General features: G+C 38.6%; 1 protein-coding gene across 1 annotated transcript in view; it reads right to left on the bottom strand.

Moving 5' to 3' along the window:
• The window catches only part of TMEM183A (transmembrane protein 183A), a 77279-nt gene extending 57569 nt beyond the window's left edge, over positions 1–19710 (bottom strand). The window contains exons 1-4 of the mRNA XM_053706516.1: positions 19458–19710; positions 16190–16279; positions 14976–15134; positions 8572–8734 (exon numbers count right to left, since the gene is read on the bottom strand). Coding sequence (XP_053562491.1) covers positions 8572–8734; positions 14976–15134; positions 16190–16279; positions 19458–19521 — 476 coding nt within the window. The 5' untranslated portion in view covers positions 19522–19710. The remainder of the gene's footprint in view (positions 1–8571; positions 8735–14975; positions 15135–16189; positions 16280–19457) is intronic.
• Positions 19711–20583: the final 873 nt, after the last annotated feature.

Genomic DNA, 20583 nt, shown 5'->3' on the forward strand with positions numbered 1-20583 from the left:
AAGACTTAGGGGGTCAATTTATCAAAGGCTTTCGTCAGCCTTTGAGCCTCTACGGGTGCAGGTTCTCACACGAGAACCTGCATGCCGTATTTAACAATGCTAACCTCTTTGCCACCTCTTGTTTGGCGAAATTCCATCTCCCTGGGCCTTTCTGACCGATTAGATGAACAGCTCCTGCCCACGCGTGATTGGCTGTGCATGGGCAGGGGGTGGGATTGCACGCAAGCTCACAATAGCGCTTGTGTGCAATGCTAAATTCCTTCAGGAGAATTCAGAGCGCCATAGGCGAGCTGCGGCAGTCAGGGGCGCGTATATGCGCCCCTGTCCGCCTCAGCTTGCTAAATTGCCCCCTAAGTGCTAGTGCATTGTCATTTTATTGGAAATAAATTGGAAAGTTGATTAAAATCACACAACTCTCTCACTGGTTTTCAAACCTGTCCTCAGGCCTCCCTAATGGGCCACATTTTAAGGTTATCTGAACTGGAGTAAAGATGAAACAATCAGCCGATTAGTAAACATGGTTATTGTACCGGCTCTCATCCAAGGTAACCCTGAAGACCTGGCCTGTTGGGGGGCCTGAGGACAAGTTTGAAAACCAGTGCTCTATCTGAATCATAAAAGAAAAAACATTTGGTTTTCATGTCCCTTTAAAAGGGACAGTCTACTCAAGAAATGTTTGTTTAAAAAGAGATAACACCTTTATTACCCATTCCCCAGTTTTGCATAACCAACTGCCCCTTATTTCAGTTCTTTTGACAGACATGGATTTTTGCCAATCAGTGTCGACTCCAAGGTAACTCCACAGGAGTGAGCACAATGCTATCTATATGGCACACATGAACTAGCACTGTTACCTCAGCACTAGTTAATGTGTGCCATATAGATAACATTGTGCTCATTCCCGTGGAGTTATTTATGAGTCCACACTGAATGGCTAAAATGTAAGTCTGTCAAAAGAACTGAAATAAGGGGGCAGTCTACAGAGGCTTAGATACAAGGTAATCACATAAGTAAAAAGTGTATTAAATGGACATTCCGGTCAAAATTTAGATGAATTACATCTTTGAATAGAAACATATTTGAAATATATAAGTAATGTCAAAATTATTAATAAAAGTTATCACTGTTTCAGTGTTAACATTTTTCTCTGCACGTGCATGTGAGGCATAGCTAGATATTCTCAGTGCACCAGCATTTTAAATACTGCAGCTGCTCAGAACACCAGTGGGGCATGTATCATGTTAGCAATTAACAAATGGAGTCATTACTAGATGGTACACCTTATGCTCTCTGAGCAAGTGCTGTGTTTAAAATGTTGGTGCACAGTGCATACTTAAAGGGCCACTAAACCCAAAATCTTTCTTTCGTGATTCAGATAGACAATATAAATTTAAACAACATTACAATTTACTTCTATTATTTATTTTGCTTAATTTTTTAGATATCCTTAGTTGAAGTAAAAGCAATGCACATGGTGAGCCAACCACACAAGGCTTCTATGTGCAGCAAACAATCAGCAGCTACTGAGCATATCTAGATAAAGAAAAGCAAAGAATATCAAGATAATAAAACATATTAGATAATATAAGTAAATTAGAAAGATGTTTAAAACTGCAATCTCTTTCTAAATCATGAAAGACAAAATGTGGGTTTCATGTCCCTTTAACGACACTTTTGAAACAGATAAAGCTTTTATTAGCAGCATGTATATTACAAAAAAAACCCCCCAAAAAACCCCCCACTTCTATTCAAAACTGAAATGCATCTACATGGATTCCAATTTTGGTTGGGATGTCCCTTTAATATAACAGTGTTGGTTATGCAAAACCGGGGAATGGGTAATAAAGAGATTATATATATTTTTTAAACCAACGTTTTCAAGTAAACTGTCCCTTTAACATGAATTATAAAGCCCACAATATTAAATAAAATTGCAGGAATGGAGAGCAAAATAAATAATGAAAAGGTAAAGTGAATAGCTGTTTTACTACATGTAATTAAACAATATATATTAATATCTTGGGGTGTTTAATGCCCCTTAATGTGTATTTTATTATTGCACTTTTGCATGTACTATCAAGCGCTGCAAAGGGACTAAACACATCATTAAGGTCAACTTCAGAGAAGCAATGCTATAAATAGGTGAGCCAACGATACGTTTGTAGCCACCAATCACCAGCTAGCTCCCAGTAGCGCATTGCTGCTCTTCAAAAGGAAAAAGGTTGCCAAAAGAACAAACTCATTTTGATAAGAGAAGTAAACTGACAATTCTCTTAAGATTACTGTATCTGAACCATGAGAGTAATGAATGTTTAGACAGCCTGCCAGAGACCAGGTATAGGACGATATGGCAACATCAGCATTCGGACTTCTCTACTGCCTACATTGTGCGGACACTCGCATCCCAGCTAAATTACCAAGTCAGAAACCTCTCATCTCTCCAGCTATATTAACCCCTTAAGGACACGGCCATTTTTCAATTTCTTTCCCTGAAGGACCAGGGCTTTTTTTAAATTTCTGCAGTGTTTGTGTTTAGCTGTAATTTTCCTCTTACTCATTTACTGTACCCACACATATTATATACCGTTTTTCTCGCCATTAAATGGACTTTCTAAAGATACCATTATTTTTATCATATCTTATCATTTACTTTAAAAAAATGATAAGATATGATAAAAATAATGGAAAAAAACACACTTTTTCTAACTTTGACCCCCACAATCTGTTACACATCTACAACCACCAAAAAACACCCATGCTAAATAGTTTCTAAATTTTGTCCTGAGTTTAGAAATACCCAATGTTTACATGTTCTTTGCTTTTTTTGCAAGTTATAGGGCCATAAATACAAGTAGCACTTTGCTATTTCCAAACCACTTTTTTTTCAAAATTAGCGCTAGTTACATTGGAACACTGATATCTTTCAGGAATCCCTGAATATCCCTTTACATGTATATTTTTTTTTAGAAGACATCCCAAAGTATTGATGTAGGCCCATTTTGGTATATTTCATGCCACCATTTCACCACCAAATGCGATCAAATAAAAAAAAATGTTCACTTTTTCCCAAATATTTTCACAAACTTTAGGTTCCTCAATGAAATTATTTACAAACAACTTGTGCAATTATGGCATAAATGGTTGTAAATGCTTCTCTGGGATCCCCTTTGTTCAGAAATAGCAGACATATATGACTTTGGCGTTGCTTTTTGGTAATTAGAAGGCCGCTAAATGCCACTGCGCATCACACGTGTATTATGCCCAGCAGTGAAGGGGTTAATTAGGGAGCATGTAGGGAGCGTCTAGGGTTAATTTTAGCTTTAGTGTAGTGTAGTAGACAACCCCAAGTATTGATCTAGGCCCATCTTGGTATATTTCATGCTACCATTTCACCGCTAAATGCGATTAAATAAAAAAAACGTAAACTTTTTCACAATTTTAGGTTTCTCACTGAAATTATTTACAAACAACTTTTGCAAGCATGGCATAAATGATTGTAAATACTTCTCTGGGATCCCCTTTGTTCAGAAACAGCAGACATATATGGCTTTGGCGTTGCTTTTTGGTAATTATAAGACCGCTAAATGCCGCTGCGCACCACACGTGTATTATGCCCAGCAGTGCAGGGGTTAATTAGGTCATTTGTAGGGAGCGTGCAGGGTTAATTTTAGCTTTAGCGTAGAGATCAGCCTCCCACCTGACACATCCCACCCCCTGATCCCTCCCAAACAGCTCCCTTCCCTCCCCCACCCCACAATTGCCCCCGCCATCTTAAGTACTGGCAGAAAGTCTGCCAGTACTAAAATAAAAGGTGTATTTAAAAAATAAAAAAAAAAATTGTATAGCATATTTACATATGCAGCTGTGTAGGATCCCCCCTTAGCCCCCAACCTCCCTGATCCCCCCCAAACAGCTCTCTACCCTCCACCTCTAACTTACTGGGAGCCATCTTGGGTACTGGCAGCTGTCTGCCAGTACCCAGTTTGCAAATAAAAATGTATTTTTTAAAAATTTTTTTTATTTATTTTCCTTTTTTCTGTAGTGTAGTGTAGCTTCCCCCCCCCCCACCAATCCCCCACCCGCTCCCAGATCCCTTAGATTAACTTTTATTAGGGATTTTATCCCCCCTTACTGCCACTTCTGTACAATGTCTTTTTCCGTAGTGAAGTGGTTCCCACCCGCTCCCTCCCCGTGCACGCGCCCGCCCGCCGCCCCCCGTGCACGCGCGCGCTCCGGTGCACACTCCCGACAACCCCGCCCGCGATCCCGCCCTCCTCTCTCTTCAGCCTTTCATCGATGGCCGCCCACCCGCCTCCCACGTCAGCTCCCACCCACCAACGATTGCGGCCATCGATGCCGGTGCAGAGAGGGCCACAGAGTGGCTCTCTCTGCATCGGATGGGGGAAAAATGTTATTGCAGGATGCCTCGATATCGAGGCATCACTGCAATAACTGTAAAGCGGCTGGAAGCGATCAGGATCGCTTCCAGCCGCTTTAATCCCCAAAGTCGTACAGGGTACGTCGCTGGTCTTTAAAGACCAGGTTGTGTGCGACGTACCCTGTACGACTCGTGTCGTTAAGGGGTTAAAGGGACCGCGTACACAAAATTATACTAAACTTTAATTTGCTTCCGATGATCCATTTTACCTGCTGTAAATCGGTTACAAATAGATCCTTTAACTTTATTTCGGCACTTGAAATAGCTAATTTCCCTGTGGGTTTCCCTACCTATTCCAAGTGTGTCTAAACTTAAGTATAGGTTAATGAACACCTGTGTAAACATAGCCAGGAGAAGAAATTACACTCCCAGTAGGTAGAAGAGATAAGCAATAAAATGTTAATTTCCAAATGTTCTAAGTATTGGGCTTTGGTTTGCAGACATAATATAAAGCAGCATGTTTTTTTTTTTTTATAAAGTGAAACTTTGGATATTTGATTTCACTGCAAGCTCAACCCATTTTAATGGGTTGTGGTTTCAAAGAACAAAACCAGTTATTTGAAACACAAAAATAAACATAAAGAAGCATTTTATCGTACATTTTATACTCTGCAGCTGGTATAACAAGTGACTGGAAACACATTAAGGTAAAAACAGTTTTACAGTACACTGTCCCTTTAATTGGCAAGTAACAATTAGATTTTGGAAGGTGACAGGCAGGTTTGAACAGAACACTCATGAAGGAAAACTGTGGCTGTGCAGAGAGTTAGGATAAAGGTGTCCATCTCCCTCAGACCAACAAGCCTGCATAGATACTCTTCTTTCATTTGTGCGGTCTCATTCTGGAATCAGCTGATAAATAGATGTGACCTGGCTTACTCATTAGTCCAGAGGTGCAAGATGAATAGATGAGAGGTTTCCCTATTTCAGTTTGAGGGACACTCAATCAAAATTAAACTTTCATTATTCAGATAGAGTAGCCATTTTAAACAACTTCCCAATTTACTTCCATTAACAAAATGTGCACAGTCTTTTTATATTTAAACTTTTTGAGTAACCAGCTCCTACTGAGCATGTGCAAGAATAAATGTGTATGCATTTGTGAATGGCTGATGGCTGTCACATGGTATGTGTATGCATTTGTGATTGGCTGATGGCTATCACATGGTACAGGGGGAGTGGAAAAAGACAACTTTTAAAATTGTCAGAAAAAAAAATCTACTACTCATTTGAAGTTCAGACTAAATGCTATTGCATTGTCTTGTTATCTTGCATTTGTTGATTATGCAAATCAACTGTGTTGACTGATCCTTTAAGCTGGTTGTATACAGCAAACCTGTCTGAATAGTGGTGACATCACACGTGAGTTTGCCAGTTTAGTGAGAACTGCTACTTAACAGTAATATGAAACCCAAAATGTTTCTTTCATGATTCAGATACAGCATGCCATTTTTATTAAAAAGTTCTAATTTACTTCTATTGTCAATTTTTCTTTGTTCTATTGGTATCTTTTGTTGAAAAGCAGGGACATATGCTTAGGAGCAGGTGTTCTGTTGAGATTTGCCACTGCGATTTGCACATGCATATAGTTACGTAATCGCACACCAAACTTAGGTAAAGGGCATGTGTTTGTGTCTATTATATGACAGCATGCCATTTTAAAGCAATATTTACATCCTGGCTATCAAACAGTTAAATGTATGCACTATATACATGCCCTTTACTTACATTATAGTCTTGTCAAAATTACACTTTCATGATTCAGACGGAGCATGCAATTTTAAGCAACTTTCTAATTATCAATGTTTCTTCCTTCCAAATGATGTGCGCATGTTTGTATTTACGTAATCGCATTCCACGCATTCTTGCGCAAAGCACAGTAGCAAATATAGACGGATAATCAAATCTTGACAGAACACTGGCCCATTTCTGTAGAAGGGTCTAGCTGTAGTGATGTGCAGTTCATGAACGAATCGTTCATTTGAACTGGTTCTTTTTACTGAACTGTATGAATCGGTTCACCAGACTGAACTGATTCGTTTGTAACAGTTCAGTTCCACAGGCAGCATGTAATATGATCCTAGAGTGAGGTCTCTGTTATAACTCTGCTTCTGCTATGAATCACTGAGACCTCACTCTAGGATCATATTACATGCTGTTGAATCAGTGTACTGTGTACTGTTAACTCAGTGATTCATTAGCAACTGTGTTATAACTCCGGTTCTGCTATGAATCACTCAGTTGCTAATGAATCACTGAGTTAACAGTACACAGTACACTGATTCAGTACACTGATTCAACAGCACAGCACTCATATATATCATCCTAGGCTAGAGTGAGCATTGCAAATTAACTGCCCGATCCCCCCCCCCCCAGGTTTTTAAGTTCTAACTAGCATTAAATTGTTATGTCTAGATTATTGTAATTATTTGTGTTTTAAATTGATTAAACTTTATATATAATTTTCAGGGGAAAATTATAAGTAGATATGTTTTTTGAGGTGTTATATATATATATATATATAAAAAACTAACAGGGATTATGTGGTCCACATTCCTTGATTGTGACTGAACCTAGGGTTGTCGTGTGTTTATTATTTAATTGGAAAGTAAAGTATTTCAAATACCTGTCCAGGAAAACATATGTAAAAAATGCAGACAAGGGCTTCAGGATCGGGGGTTTGGTCTGAAGCAACTAGCAGCAGAGAGCAGTACAGACACAGTGACTCAGGACTCATTCTAAATGATTCAGAATCGCTGCGTCTGTACTGAATCTGTGATTCTCCTGCTCTGCCCCTCAAGCGCATCACGTGATTAGTAGGTGAACTGATGAATCGGTTCATGAATCGGTTCAGTTAATCGAACTGTCCGAAATGAACCGATTCATCAGGATGAACCGAACTTCACATCACTATCTAGCTGCACACTGGAGCTCCACTCTAGACAGGAAACATATGACCTCCACTCACAGCTTTTTTTTTTTTTTTTTTTTAAATCAACTTTAATTTAACAAACAACCTATAGACAATCATTCTGTTCACTCACAGTGGTTACCTTATAAATGACAATCAGCATAAACCACTGTGAGTGCACATTAAGAAGAACAAGAAAGCTGCAAAATGTTTCGTTTTTTTAGAATGATTGTCTATAGGTTGTTTGTTACATTAAAGTTGATTAAAAAAAAAAAAAAAGCTTTGAGTGGAGGTCACATGTTTCCTGTCTAGAGTGGAGCTCCAGTCTGCAGCTAGACTACTTTGCATTTCTGGAGCACTATATGGCAGCAGTTTTGCAAGAATATTATTCATTTGCAGCACTATTTTTAACGAAGAATATCATGGAATAAATAAAAATGTGATAATAGAAGTAAATTGTTTTTGTTTTTTTTAAATGGCATGCTCTGTCTGAATCATAAAAGAAAAGATTTAAGTTTCATATCCCTTTAACCCTTTCGTGACCGGGTTATAAAGTCTACATCAGAACAACGATCCGATGTAGACAAATTGAAATCATGAGATCGTGCAAACGATCGCGAGTTTTCAATTATAGGATCGGGTCTGGGGGGCGTCCCTATGACGCTAGGAACGCCCTCCAGACCGCAATCAAATCCTGCAAGCACAGTAGGCTTCAGGATAGCCGTTGGCTAGGACGTTGTATTCCGTCATAACGGCTTTAAAGCCCAGCGCCGTTGTGACGGAATACAACGGCATAACGGCAGGAAAAGGTTAAAGGGACAGTGCGACAGGCTTGCTCATGTGAGTGTGCTAACCACTTGTTAAGAAGTGAAGGTTGTAAGACCATGTCTTCCTACCCACTTCCTCAGAAGTAAAGAACGTTTTTTTTGGGTGATTAACATGTAGCACAACAGCAAGGGGCAGCCCTGCACAAGCACTTGCCTGTGCTATAATAAATGCAGGAAGGATACTTGTCCATAAATACTTCCTGTAAATGCTCATTGCTTAAAATATATTTATAATAAGTATTAGCAGGAAGTACACAAAAAAAAGAAAAAACCCACACTGGTCAGTTAGCATCATAAGCAAGATAAAAGTTAATATTTGCTATGATTGCAAAGGGTATCAAGCTACATGATCTGTAAAAAGAAACAAGATTATTATTCTACTGTACTGGTCGCACCTTTTGTACAATCTCATCCAAAAGACAGCAGTGCAAGTAACGCTCCAAGCATCCTTACAAATAAGAGCAAACTTCATAATATCTTCGGGCCGAAGGTAAGAAGCAAGCATGAGCCAAACATCAGTGGGATATTGCTCCCCAATACTTTCTGCATCATCATTCTCTGAAAATAAAAATATGTGTATTTGTTAAGTAGATGATTCATTTATAAGGTTCTTGTCTTACAAAGTTGAGCACATTCTTGCTACACAAAAATATAGAATCCACAACATCTTGCTGTAAAAGGAAAGAAGGTGTATTTTAGAGTATTTTTCATTACAGGCTTCTCCAACCTTAATGCACTTTATTCCTGCTCCAACCACTCCAAAATGTATGTGACTGAAGCCAAGAAACCTCTATTATTTTGATCTTATAATATCAATACTATATCTCCAATAGAAACTGTGCAATGAAAGAAATTTTGGAATCAGAACATTTGTGTGTGGGCGAGGGGACACACCATGTATATGTCTGCGGTATGAGCACAGTAACATAGGTACATTATTCCACCATGCTGCCAGGTCAATGCTAGAACAGAAGAGCAGACATTTATCCACTTAAAGTACTGCTCATTTCAGGATTATTCTACTAAACACTGCATTTTTTTTCTTCAAAATTCAACCAAACAAATTTCAACGTGGTGCCTTCATTTGAAAAGGTCAGACTAGTAAGAATATGCGAGTCTGCAGAAAACATATTGATGCTTGAGACACACCAAGGACACAAATGTAGAGATATTAGAAAAGCTTATCATACAATTTATCTACAATATGCCATTTCCATGTCTTCCTAACAGCGCTGGCTTTAACACTGTTAAACGGCATGGAACGTTCTACCTTATATGGCGCCCTGCAGCTTCCACCTTTGATGAAATCAAGAATCTGCCTGTGGGAAGTGATTAGCTGCGTAGGCAGTCCCCCATGATCTGATCCTGGGCTTGAAATCATGTGACCACCTCGACAATCTCGTGATTTCATTCTTTATTAACAGTGTTTGCATCGGAACGAACATTATTGTACTGGCACAAAGAGGTTAAAGGGGCATTAACACCACTTGCTTTTCGGGTTAAAAAATAAAATAAATGTGTTTAATGTCTATAAATTTTTCAGAAAAACAAAAAACAAAGTCTTTTGATGAGCTTTTCTAAAAGGCTGAAATATAGCCCACAGAATGCAAACTACGTAGTGCAAATGCAAACCAACTATATTAATTGTTGCAATTTTATGGAAACTAGCAGACATTTTTTTTATGATACGGTAATGAAAACTAGAATTACTGTTTTATATTTACACTAGTCCTAAAGCCCGTACACACGGGCCATTTTAGCAGTATAGCGGTCCCACCCCTTGATCTCTCTCCCCTCTCTTTTGTGCTCTCTCCCCCTCTCTTTTGCGCTCTCTCCCCCTCTCTTTTGCGCTCTCCTCCCCCTCTCTTTTGCGCTCTCTCCCCCTCTCTTTTGCGCTCTCTCTCGCTCCACCTCTCTTTTGCTCTCTCCCCCTCTATTTTGCTCTCCCCCCCCCCTCTCTTTTGCTCTCTCTCCCCCTCTTTTTGCTCTCTCTCGCTCACCTCTCTTTTGCTGTCTCTTTCTTCCACCTATCTTTTGCTCCCCCCCTCTCTTTTTGCTCCCTCTCTCCCCCCTCTTTTGCTCTCTCTCCTTCTCTCTTTTGCGCTCTCTCTCCCCTCTCTTTTACGCTCTCTCTCTCCCCCTCTATTTTGCGTTCTCTCTCTCCCCCTCTATTTTGTGCTCTCTCTCTCCCCCTCTCTTTTGCGCTCTCTCTATCCTCCCTCTCTTTTGCACTCTCTCCCCCCTCTCTTTTGTGCTCTCTCTCTTCCCCCTCTCTTTTGTGCTCTCTCTCTTCCCCCTCTCTTTTTGTGCTCTCTCCTCCCCCTCTCTTTGCTCTGTCTCTCTCTTTCCTTTTTTTTTGCTCTCTCTCTCCATCCCTCTCTTTTGCTCTTTCTTTCCATCCCTCTCTTTTGCTCTCTCTCTCCCGCCTCTCTTTTGCTCTCTCTCTCCTCCCTCTATTTTGCTCTCTCTCTCCTCCCTCTATTTTGCTCTCTCTCTCCTCCCTCTATTTTGCTCTCTCTCCCCCTCTCTTTTGTGCTCTCTACCCCTCTCTTTTGCACTCTATCCACCTCTCTTTTGCGCTCTCTCTCACTCCACCTCTCTTTTGCTCTCTCTCTTTCCCCTCTCTTTGCGCAAACAGCAGCATGTCAGGTAAGGCCAGGTTGTTTGTCCTCAACGCTGTCCTTCTACTGCGCATGACAGCTTCGGACAAACACACTTGGCCCTTTTATATAATAGAAAAGCTGTTGTGAACTATTTGAAATCAATTTTATTCACAGATATAATAAAAAAATGTAGAAGAAATAACATTTATCGCATCATCCTTATGGGTATATATTATACATTGTGATCACCTGACCAAGGACCTCACTGAACTGTTTGTGTGCACACAATATCAGCTTCTTGTAAAAGAGAATAGACCGGTTAAAACGCCAAAGCTGAAACCCTGTCATCTCTGTTTTATTCACCACAAGTGTTATAAGCAGAACGGAATCCTAGGAATCATTGATCCTGAGGGGTTAGCCGTTGTGGAGCTTTTTTTCACGAAGACAAAAGTTTTTCTCTAAACTGCAAGTCACGACTGATTAAAAGAAGAAAAACAAAAGGAAATCTGGGCAATACCGATAATACCAGCCTACTACCGAAAGGTGAGCGATATATTTATATCACATCAAAAACTCACATAAGAGACTACCTAAAATTATATATCTGGAGAATAAGATATCCTTTTTGATACACTTACAATAAGGAAGAACACAAGAAATAACAACTGTTACAAAGTAACCCCTATCATAGGATTCAAGCATAACATACATTCCTAAGAACCAACATATTGCTATTCCCACTAATCAGAGACTATAGTAACATACAAAACCGATGATAAAATATCAACTCACTTGTCCGTTCTGGCAAATCTGTTAATGAACTCTCCAAAATATTGGGAATTTTAATCAAGTACTAACTCCCATTAAGTGTTTATTTTTTAACAAGCAGTAATTGTTTGAAATATTTTCTTACAAATTGTCTTAAAATAAGTTTTGAGTGCGTATTCCGTTTTATAAAGAGTATTTTTTTATAGATATCTGTACTACTTAAATTCACCAGCAGACACCGGTGTCTGATCTACATATACAATTTTTAATGTGAGATCTCATCCATTTTTTACTATCTATGTTTACCATTTTGGTGTTTTCAAGTCTAATGTTTTTTAAATAGTTTGTTAATATAATGAATAAATGCATTTTCTTTCTGATCATATTCTCAGAATGAAATAATTTCCAATTAATTTCCAAAACTCTCATATAAACATAAGATATATTCACATCCTCAGCCCCTACAGCGCCACCTATTGTTCCTTATTTTTATCACTCACTATCTTTTGAGGAGTATAGTGTCATTTCAGGTGTAGCAGCTATTTTTGACAAGTTTTGTAGACTATTGTATCTTCTTCTGTTTTTTCGATTATATTATTACATTGTACCTCATTCACCACCATCCAATCTTATGACAGATTTCCAACCAGATATTAGAAACATTACTTAAAGGGACATGATACCCAAATGTTGAAACACTTGAAAGTGCTGCAGCATAGCTGTACAAAGCTGACTATAAAATATCACCTGAACATCTCTATGTAAAAAAGAAAGATATTTTACCTCAAAATGTTTCTAAGTATTCAAACCCCATTGTAAAGGGCTTTAAGCAGCAAATCAGTATGACTGTCCCGGGACTTGCAAGGGAGCGTGCCTCATGCACACTCATATTTTCCTATTCCGTTTAAGGAAGTTTACTATGAAATCTCATGAGATCAAAATAAAAGTTCATGAACTCAGCACTGCTGATGCTGATTGGCTGATGTTCATTTCTTTTCTTTTTTTTTACCCTGCAGCTGGATAGCAGCTGAAGAATAACTTTTTACACAGCACTTACTCTGGTGAGCTGAGGAAATTGTGGTAAAATAGATATTTTACCCTCAAAATGTCCTCAGCTCACCAGAGTAAGAGGCTGTTTAAAAAGTTATTCTTCAGCTGCTATCCAACTGCAGGTAAAAAAAAAAAAAAAAAAAAGAAAGAAATGAACATCAGCTAATCAGTCATCAGCATGCTGAGGTCATGAACTCCGGATTCCCCCACTCCAGGTCGTCTCTTCTTACATCAGAAATGACAAATCCGTTATTGGAGGAAGCCGGATTCGTAATTTCTGATGACCTAATCAGCATCAGCAGTGCTGAGTTCGATGAACTCTTATTTCTGATCTCATGAAATTTCATTAGTAAACTTCCTTAAACGGAATAGGGAAATATCATGAGTGTTGCATGAGGCATGCTCCCTTGCAATGTCACGGGACAGTCACATTGATTTGCTGCTTAAAGTCCTTTACAATGGGGTTTGAAATACTCTAGAACATTTTGAGTAAAATATCTTTCTTTTTTACATAGAGATGTTCAGGTGATATTTTCTTGTCAGCTTTTTACAGTTATGCAGCTTTCTCTTTAAGTAATTTAGCATACAAGTATTATGTCCCTTTAACTTTAAAGGGGCATCCCACTGTTTGTTATTATGAGCTAACTCTACCCCTGGCAGATTTCCCTACGCATCAGGTCATTCAAAGTGGTAATTCACTTATCTACATGTTTAAACTGCTCCAATTAAATGTGCAATAAAGGAGCAAAACAAAAAATGATCTAGTGCGGTGAATATTGCCAAGCATCAGTGCACAAATGAAATACTCTTACTATAGATTTAATCCCTGCAAAGTTGAAAATAGAAGTAGGTTAAAAGGTCTCTTAACCCCTTAGTGACAAACCATTTTTCAATTTTCTTACACTTAAAAGTGAATGTCAACTTTCACGAATGAAAGCCCTGTTTTTAAAAATACTATTAAAAACAGGGGCACTACTTTCATTCATGAAAGTTTACATTGAAGCAGTTCTTTTAAAATACTTACCTTTTATACCTAGCAAGCATGGAAAACCGGGGGAGCAGCGATTCCCCCACCTCCAGGTCGTCTCTTCTTACATCAGAAATGACAAATCCGTTATTGGAGGACGCCGGATTCGTAATTTCTGATGACCTAGAGGCGGGGGAATCGCTGCTACGGTGTGCCATGCTTGCTAGGAATAAAAGGTAAGTATTTTAAAAGAACAACTTCAATGTAAACTTTCATTAATGAAAGTGCCCCTGTTTTTAATAGTATTCTTAGAAACAGGGCTTTCATTCTTGAAATGGTTGTAAATGCTTATCTGGGATCTTCTTTGTTCAGAAATAGCAGACATATATGGCTTTGGCATTACTTTTTGGCAATTAGAAGGCCGCTAAATGCCGCTGTGCACCATACTTGTATTATGCCCAACAGTGAAGAAATTAATTAGATAGCTTGTAGGGTTAATTTTAGCTTAAGTATAGAGATCAGCCTCCCACCTGACACATTGCGCCCCCTGATACCTCCCTGACCCCCCTCAAACAGCTCTCTTCCCTCCCCCACATCAGAATTGTCACCGCCATCTTAAGTACTGGCGGAAAGTTTGCCAGTATAAAAAAAAAACCACACCTTTATTTTTAAAGATTTTATCTGAAGTGTAGGATCCCCCATTACCCCCCAACCTCCCTGAACCCCTCCAAACATCTCTCTAAGCCTCCCCCCTCGACTTATTGGCCCCCATCTTAGGTACTGGCAGCTGTCTGCCAGGACCCATTTACTACAAAATTTGACCTTTTTTTTGTCTTAAAAAAAAAAAACCCCTCCAATTTCTGTAGTGTAGCTGCCCACCCTTAATAACCTACCCACCCTCCCCCTCACAGATCCCTTCCCAAACATTTCACCCCCTCACTCTCCCTTCTTTGACTCCTGTTAATGTATTGTAAACTGAATGTAGCGTGCGTACACCCGCGTCTCCTTGCGCGCACCAGGGGAGAGGATCCGGATGTCTACCGACGATGAGCCGCCCACCCGCCTCCCTACTATGGCACCTACCCACCAGCGATCGGCACCATCGCTGGCCGATGCAGAGAGGGCCACAGAGTTGAAAACCATGAGGACGTACAGGGTACGTCCTTGGTCTTCAAGGGGTTAAACTCGCATGCCCAATCTGGACTTTCATGTCCTTTTAATGAAAATGTCTTGGCTATTGTCACATTAATGGGCAAGATGATCAATTCATTAAAAAGAATCCCCATCCTTTCCTTCTTCACCAGTTTATATGTTATTCTGGCTAATGATTCACTAAAGAATGGGGAAACCAGTGAGCTTTAGTAAATTAGCTGCACAGAATAATACCATGAAGTGCCCACTGTAACTTTACCTTTATGCCTTTTACTTTTCTTTTTCTTGTAGGAGAAGCCATTTAGGTTTTCCGTGTCATCAAGCTCATCACTGCTCAAACAGTGCGGGCCGTTCTCCGATAGAGATTCCCCATCTTCAGTGGGGACATGAGAGGCTTCAAGACCACAAAGTGCTTTCACTAAAAAAGTAAAACACAGCCTGAAGTTAAGTGTTATAACATTACAATTCTGGTTTTATATTTATAGTCAACTGCATATTGCGGTAGACATTCCATGCAATCTATTCTAGTGCTCTATAGCAACATAAAAGTTCTATGTTTAATAAACAGATAAAGCCTCACAGTTTATAAGTCCACAGCACCAATGCCAGGCGAGTATTCCACCTCCGGTGCTGGCACCAAACACCTGCAGGCTAAGATTGGCACAGATGCCATACAGGATTCTAACGGATCCACCCACACAGATAAAATAAAATGGTAAATATTTTAAAAAAGAAGTGTCATTATAAAGTTTAATTAATTAAAGTGCCCTGCTTTTAAGATTATTTTTAGAAACTGGGCACTAATTCATTAAACCTTACAATCACTTTAATTTTGACTTTACTGTCCCTTTGGACACCTCTAATTTTAATTTGCATAATTTAAAGTGAGCATCAGTACAGTGAGGGATATGCGTTTGGCAATTCTAAATGTCATCCTATTTTGGCAGTCTCAGAGTCCCAGGTCATAATGTTGAAGTAAGAAAAGTGCAGAATGCCGATTAACAGGTTAAAATAAGCCACACTGCAATAATGCAAATTATTTCTCTAAAATCTGCCATAAAAAAATCCAATTATTTGATGGATTACAGATATGTTAAAAGGCCCATTATATACAGCAGAATTGCATAATTACAAGTGCATAATAAAAAGACAACGCAACAGCACTTACTTTGAATTTTAAATCAGCAGTAGATTTTTTTTCTGACCAATTTCAAAATGTATTTCAATTTGCCAACCCTATTGTATCATGTGACAGCCATCAGCCAGTCACAGACTCATATGTATACACTGAACTTTTGCATATTTTCAGTAATACTTGGTGCCTCAGGAAGTGTGCATATAAAAAAAGACTGCACAATTTGATAATGGAAGTAAAAATTGGAAAGTTGTTTAAAACTGCATATTCTGAATCATGAAAGTTTATTTAGACTTCAGTGTCCCTTTAAATTCAGTTTATGAGCATATCAGTCTCACCTTCCTTTTGAAGTGCATTAGCTATAGCCTTTTTTACGCGTCCAGACTTCACAATGGCTGGATCAGAATTGGCGTAATCTGCCACCGTAACTGTGAAATAAATAACACATTAATATTACTAAGTGTCCCAAAGACAAGTTACAAAAAGTTTGGGAAGATTGCAAAGATTTTAAAGAAGAACAAAAAGATGTGCTACATTCCGTTACAACCTATTAAAATCAATGTTTAGTCTAACGAACTAGCGAAACGAGAACATTTAGTAAATATGAGCACACAATATGAACAAATATTTGAAGGTTTTGTCAGCTCACAAAAGCAACAAAAAAGGAGCAAAGAAATAATATATACAGTATCTGAGGTTGAGAATTTGTATAACTTAAAGGGACACTGAACCCAATTTTTTTCTTTTGTGATTCAAATAGAGCATGCAATTTTAAGCAACTTTCCAATTTTACTCCTATTATCAATTTTTATTCGTTCTTTTGCTTTCTTTATTTGAAAAAGAAGGCATCTAAGCTATTTTTTTGGTTCAGACCATGGAAAGCACTTTTTTATTGGTGGGTGAATTTATCCACCAATCAGCAAGAACAACTTAGTGTGTTCACCAAAAATGGGCCGGCATCTAAACTAACATTCTTGCATTTCAAATAAAGATACCAAGAGAATGAAGAACATTTGATAATATGAGTAAATTAGAAAGATGCTTAAAATTGCATGCTCTACCTGAATCTCGAAAGAAAAATTTTGGGTTCAATGTCCCTTTAATTTTGGTTTGATTGCAAGAAAACTGTAAAATTTTAAACTGGTTAAAGTGAAGTTCAATTTCAAACAACTGCGCACCACCCATGTATACATTAACCTCCCAATATAATAGTCGCTTACTTTTTTTTTGCAGAAAATGGATATGATTTCGGAGTTATTTATATATATATATATATATTATATCACTCTTTCTTACCTTTACCCCTCCCCCGGGTCTACTTCCTTATTTCCCTCAACTGACGTCGTGATCGTAAGAACAAGCTGACGTCGTCACTTCAATGCTCGTGCACAAGAACGGATGCGATATGCGCATGCGTATCCTGTCTTCATTCGCGCATGCGTAAAATTTTTCGTTACGTTCCGCAGTTCATACAGGATCAGAGTATCGGATCCAGAGACACAGGCTAACACGCAAGCGCAAGTCATGCACGAGCATGACGACAAACGAGACAATCGCTGTTATACGCATGCGCGAAACTGTGTTATGACGCGGGGAAAAAGGGGCAGGACGCCCCGGGGGAAGTGAAGGGATTGGAAATCAAATTCTGAAAAAATGTCAATCAAAAGGCAAACAATGTCGGGCGGACAATTGCGAGAATACGGAGGGTAAATTAAAATTAAAAAATGAAACGTTAGCGATTATTTAGAGAGTTTTGATGAATGAACATTATAGTTTTTTATTATGATAAATAGAATTATGTAATTGAGAGCAGCGGACTTGAACTTCACTTTAAGTAGTTTTTGGGATATATTTTAAAAAGGAACATTAAACAATTGGTTAAAACTACAATACATGGCTATTACCAACAAAATGTCTTCTTTCATATACATTTCTCTTCAAAGTTGTTCTATTTTAACTCATTAAAGGTGCCAGCTGGCAAAGTTTGAAACTGGGCAATTTCATTTGGAGCTTCTGCTGTCTTACTCCCTGTGATAGGTGTGTATTTACAGACTGGTGATTTTACCGGCTGTAAGTTGTATTGTGTTCTTTGGGTTATAGTGCACAATACAGAGTGGGAGCTTTATATTTTTGTGGCAGCTGTGTTTATTTTTAGAAGTTTTTAAAATCTGTCAAAAATAAATAAATCTGAAAACAAAAACAAACAAAAACGTAGCCCTCGAGCGCTGAATTGTGCATACTAATCCACAGCACCCGATACAGCTGGGGAAAAAACAAAATCACTGCAACTGATCTGTGAATAAGCACTGCTTTTGTCACAGGGTGCAAGAACGCATAAAGTCAAGGATAGTGGCACCCACTCAGAAGAAACAGAGCTTTACCAATCAGCACATGTAAGGGGCTAAAATAAGAAAACTTTTTTTTTAATAGAATTGCATGTAAAGGATTTAAAGGGATAGTAAAGGTTAATTAATTAAACCCCAGTGTTTAAAAATAATCTTAAAACATGGGCACTTTAATTAAAGTTTACAAAGACGCTTTTTAAAAAAAAATTTAAAAAAATTAACAATTCGTTAGGGTTTACATACCACCAGATCCTCCACCCGCATCTCCTTTTGTAGTTAGCTTATCTATGAAAAATCTGGTTTCCTTCAATCGTTGCGTGCCCTTTGGCGTACAGCTCGTGGGGCATGCAACGATTGAAGGAAGCGAATTTGTCATCGATATGCCCAATACAGAAGGAGATGTGGGTGGAGGATCGGCGGTATGTTTACCATAACGAAATGGTAAGTATTTTTTTTTTTAAAAGAGGTGTCTTCGTTTAGTTTAATGACTTAAAGTGCCCCTGTTTTTAAGATTATTTTTAAAAGGGATAAAAGAATATGCACATATCCTACACTAGTGGGAGATAGTTGCTGATTGGTGCCTGCACACATTTGTCTCTTGCGATTGGCTAACTAGATGTGTTCAGCTTATTGCCAGTAGTGCAATGCTGTTCCTTCAGCAAAGGATAGCAAGATAATAAAGCAAATTTGATAATAGAAATAAATTGGAAAGTTGTTTAAAATTGTTTGTTCTATCCAAATCATTAAATAATTGTTTGGGGTTTCCTGTTCCTTTAAATACTGGGCTTTAAATCATTAAACTTTACAATAACTGTAAAATAAAATAGAACAGATTTTGAACTAGTTACTACTAATAATAACAAGACATCAGTATTTCATATTTTCTTTTAAAGGGTCAACAATGGCAATTTTCCTCATAGGATAACATGAAATACCATTAGCTCATTTCTACCAAGTTGCAAGAAATTATTATTAGCTGTTTGTCCATTTAACAGAAAACAACCTATACAATAATACACAGCACACGTGAAATCACAAAAATAGGAGAACATAACAAAAGATCAATTTTTAGAAGAGTACATTTTATTTCTGAATAAAAGATTTAAGCCATAATTTCATTCTTAGTTTATGTAAATGTTGTCCCCTTTACGAAGAGAAAAGCGCACACACTGTGTAGTTGCGTTCTCTAGCTACCAAGGGGTTAACGTTTGCCACGTGACTCTGGAGTTAGATAACCCTACCACGCCCCTTTCGCAGTCACCTCTCTGGGCGCTCAAGTCATCGGCCCTATATTTCAGCCGTTTTCCGTTGCCTTTCTTGGGCATGTCTGCGGCAGGCTGTCCGCTGCACAAATTGCGCAACCTCTGGCCACAATGAAGTCGTCCGTCAACATGACTCCAAACAGCGTAGCAGAGAAGTGAAGAGAAAACAAAGCAGAGAAAAGTCGCCGAAATCTTCTGCCATCATGGATTCACGTCACACCCGCTAGACCCTCGCCACGTCATAACCCTTGCAAAACTTCCGACCGCCAATGCAGCGTAACCCATTGGTTGGCAGCTTGAGAGTGACAAACGCATGCGTATACCCCTCATTCCCTCAAATCCAAGGGTGTGCTAGAAGGTTGCATCACTCACTTACCGGGTGACGACAACGTCTCCTCCCAGTGTTCTGGCACACCCACTAATGCCATAGTGTAAGTTAGCTAGACCGTCGTGTAATACTTTTCAAGCGGTTCCTTGTGACTCGGAACTATAGCTTTCGATAGTTTTTTTTTTTTTTTTTTTTTATACGTTGCATTTTGACTGATTCATCATGGGAGAAGTAAATCATAACTGCTGTTTCTAAAGTGAATAAACTGACATGATTTAAGTGATTAATACATTTGAAAACGATTTACTGTTCTCAATAAAAGCAATGTTATGAAACATTAAATCATAAAGTCAATTTGAAAACAATTTATCCCATAAAAAGCATTTTTCTACACAATTTTTGATACGTAGATGGTGCCATAACTAAATCATACAATTTTTCTAACAGTCACAGATTTTTGCCTCCTGTCATATAATTATCTCTGGTGTCAGACCTGTATTGTAAAAGCTGCTGTAGGTGTTGGACTTATGTGACTTTGGGAATTCAATATTTCGGGGCATATTTATCAAGCTCTGAGGCCCGATCGAATACGATATATTTTCGCGAGTGCAGTTTTTGCATTAGTGGTGGGGCTTATCTGGAAAAGATCCCAATATGCTCCTGTCTCTACCTTTACAATACGGTATAAAAGCCAGAGCGGAACAGGCCGCAACAGGCCCATTATGAAGGAAATGTGAAAGAAAATATTCTGGGATGTGTTAAGAGACTCTTGATAACTAGAGATGTGCATGGAAACA

Source organism: Bombina bombina, chromosome 3, assembly GCF_027579735.1.
Source record: "Bombina bombina isolate aBomBom1 chromosome 3, aBomBom1.pri, whole genome shotgun sequence".
NCBI classification, from domain to species: domain Eukaryota; kingdom Metazoa; phylum Chordata; class Amphibia; order Anura; family Bombinatoridae; genus Bombina; species Bombina bombina.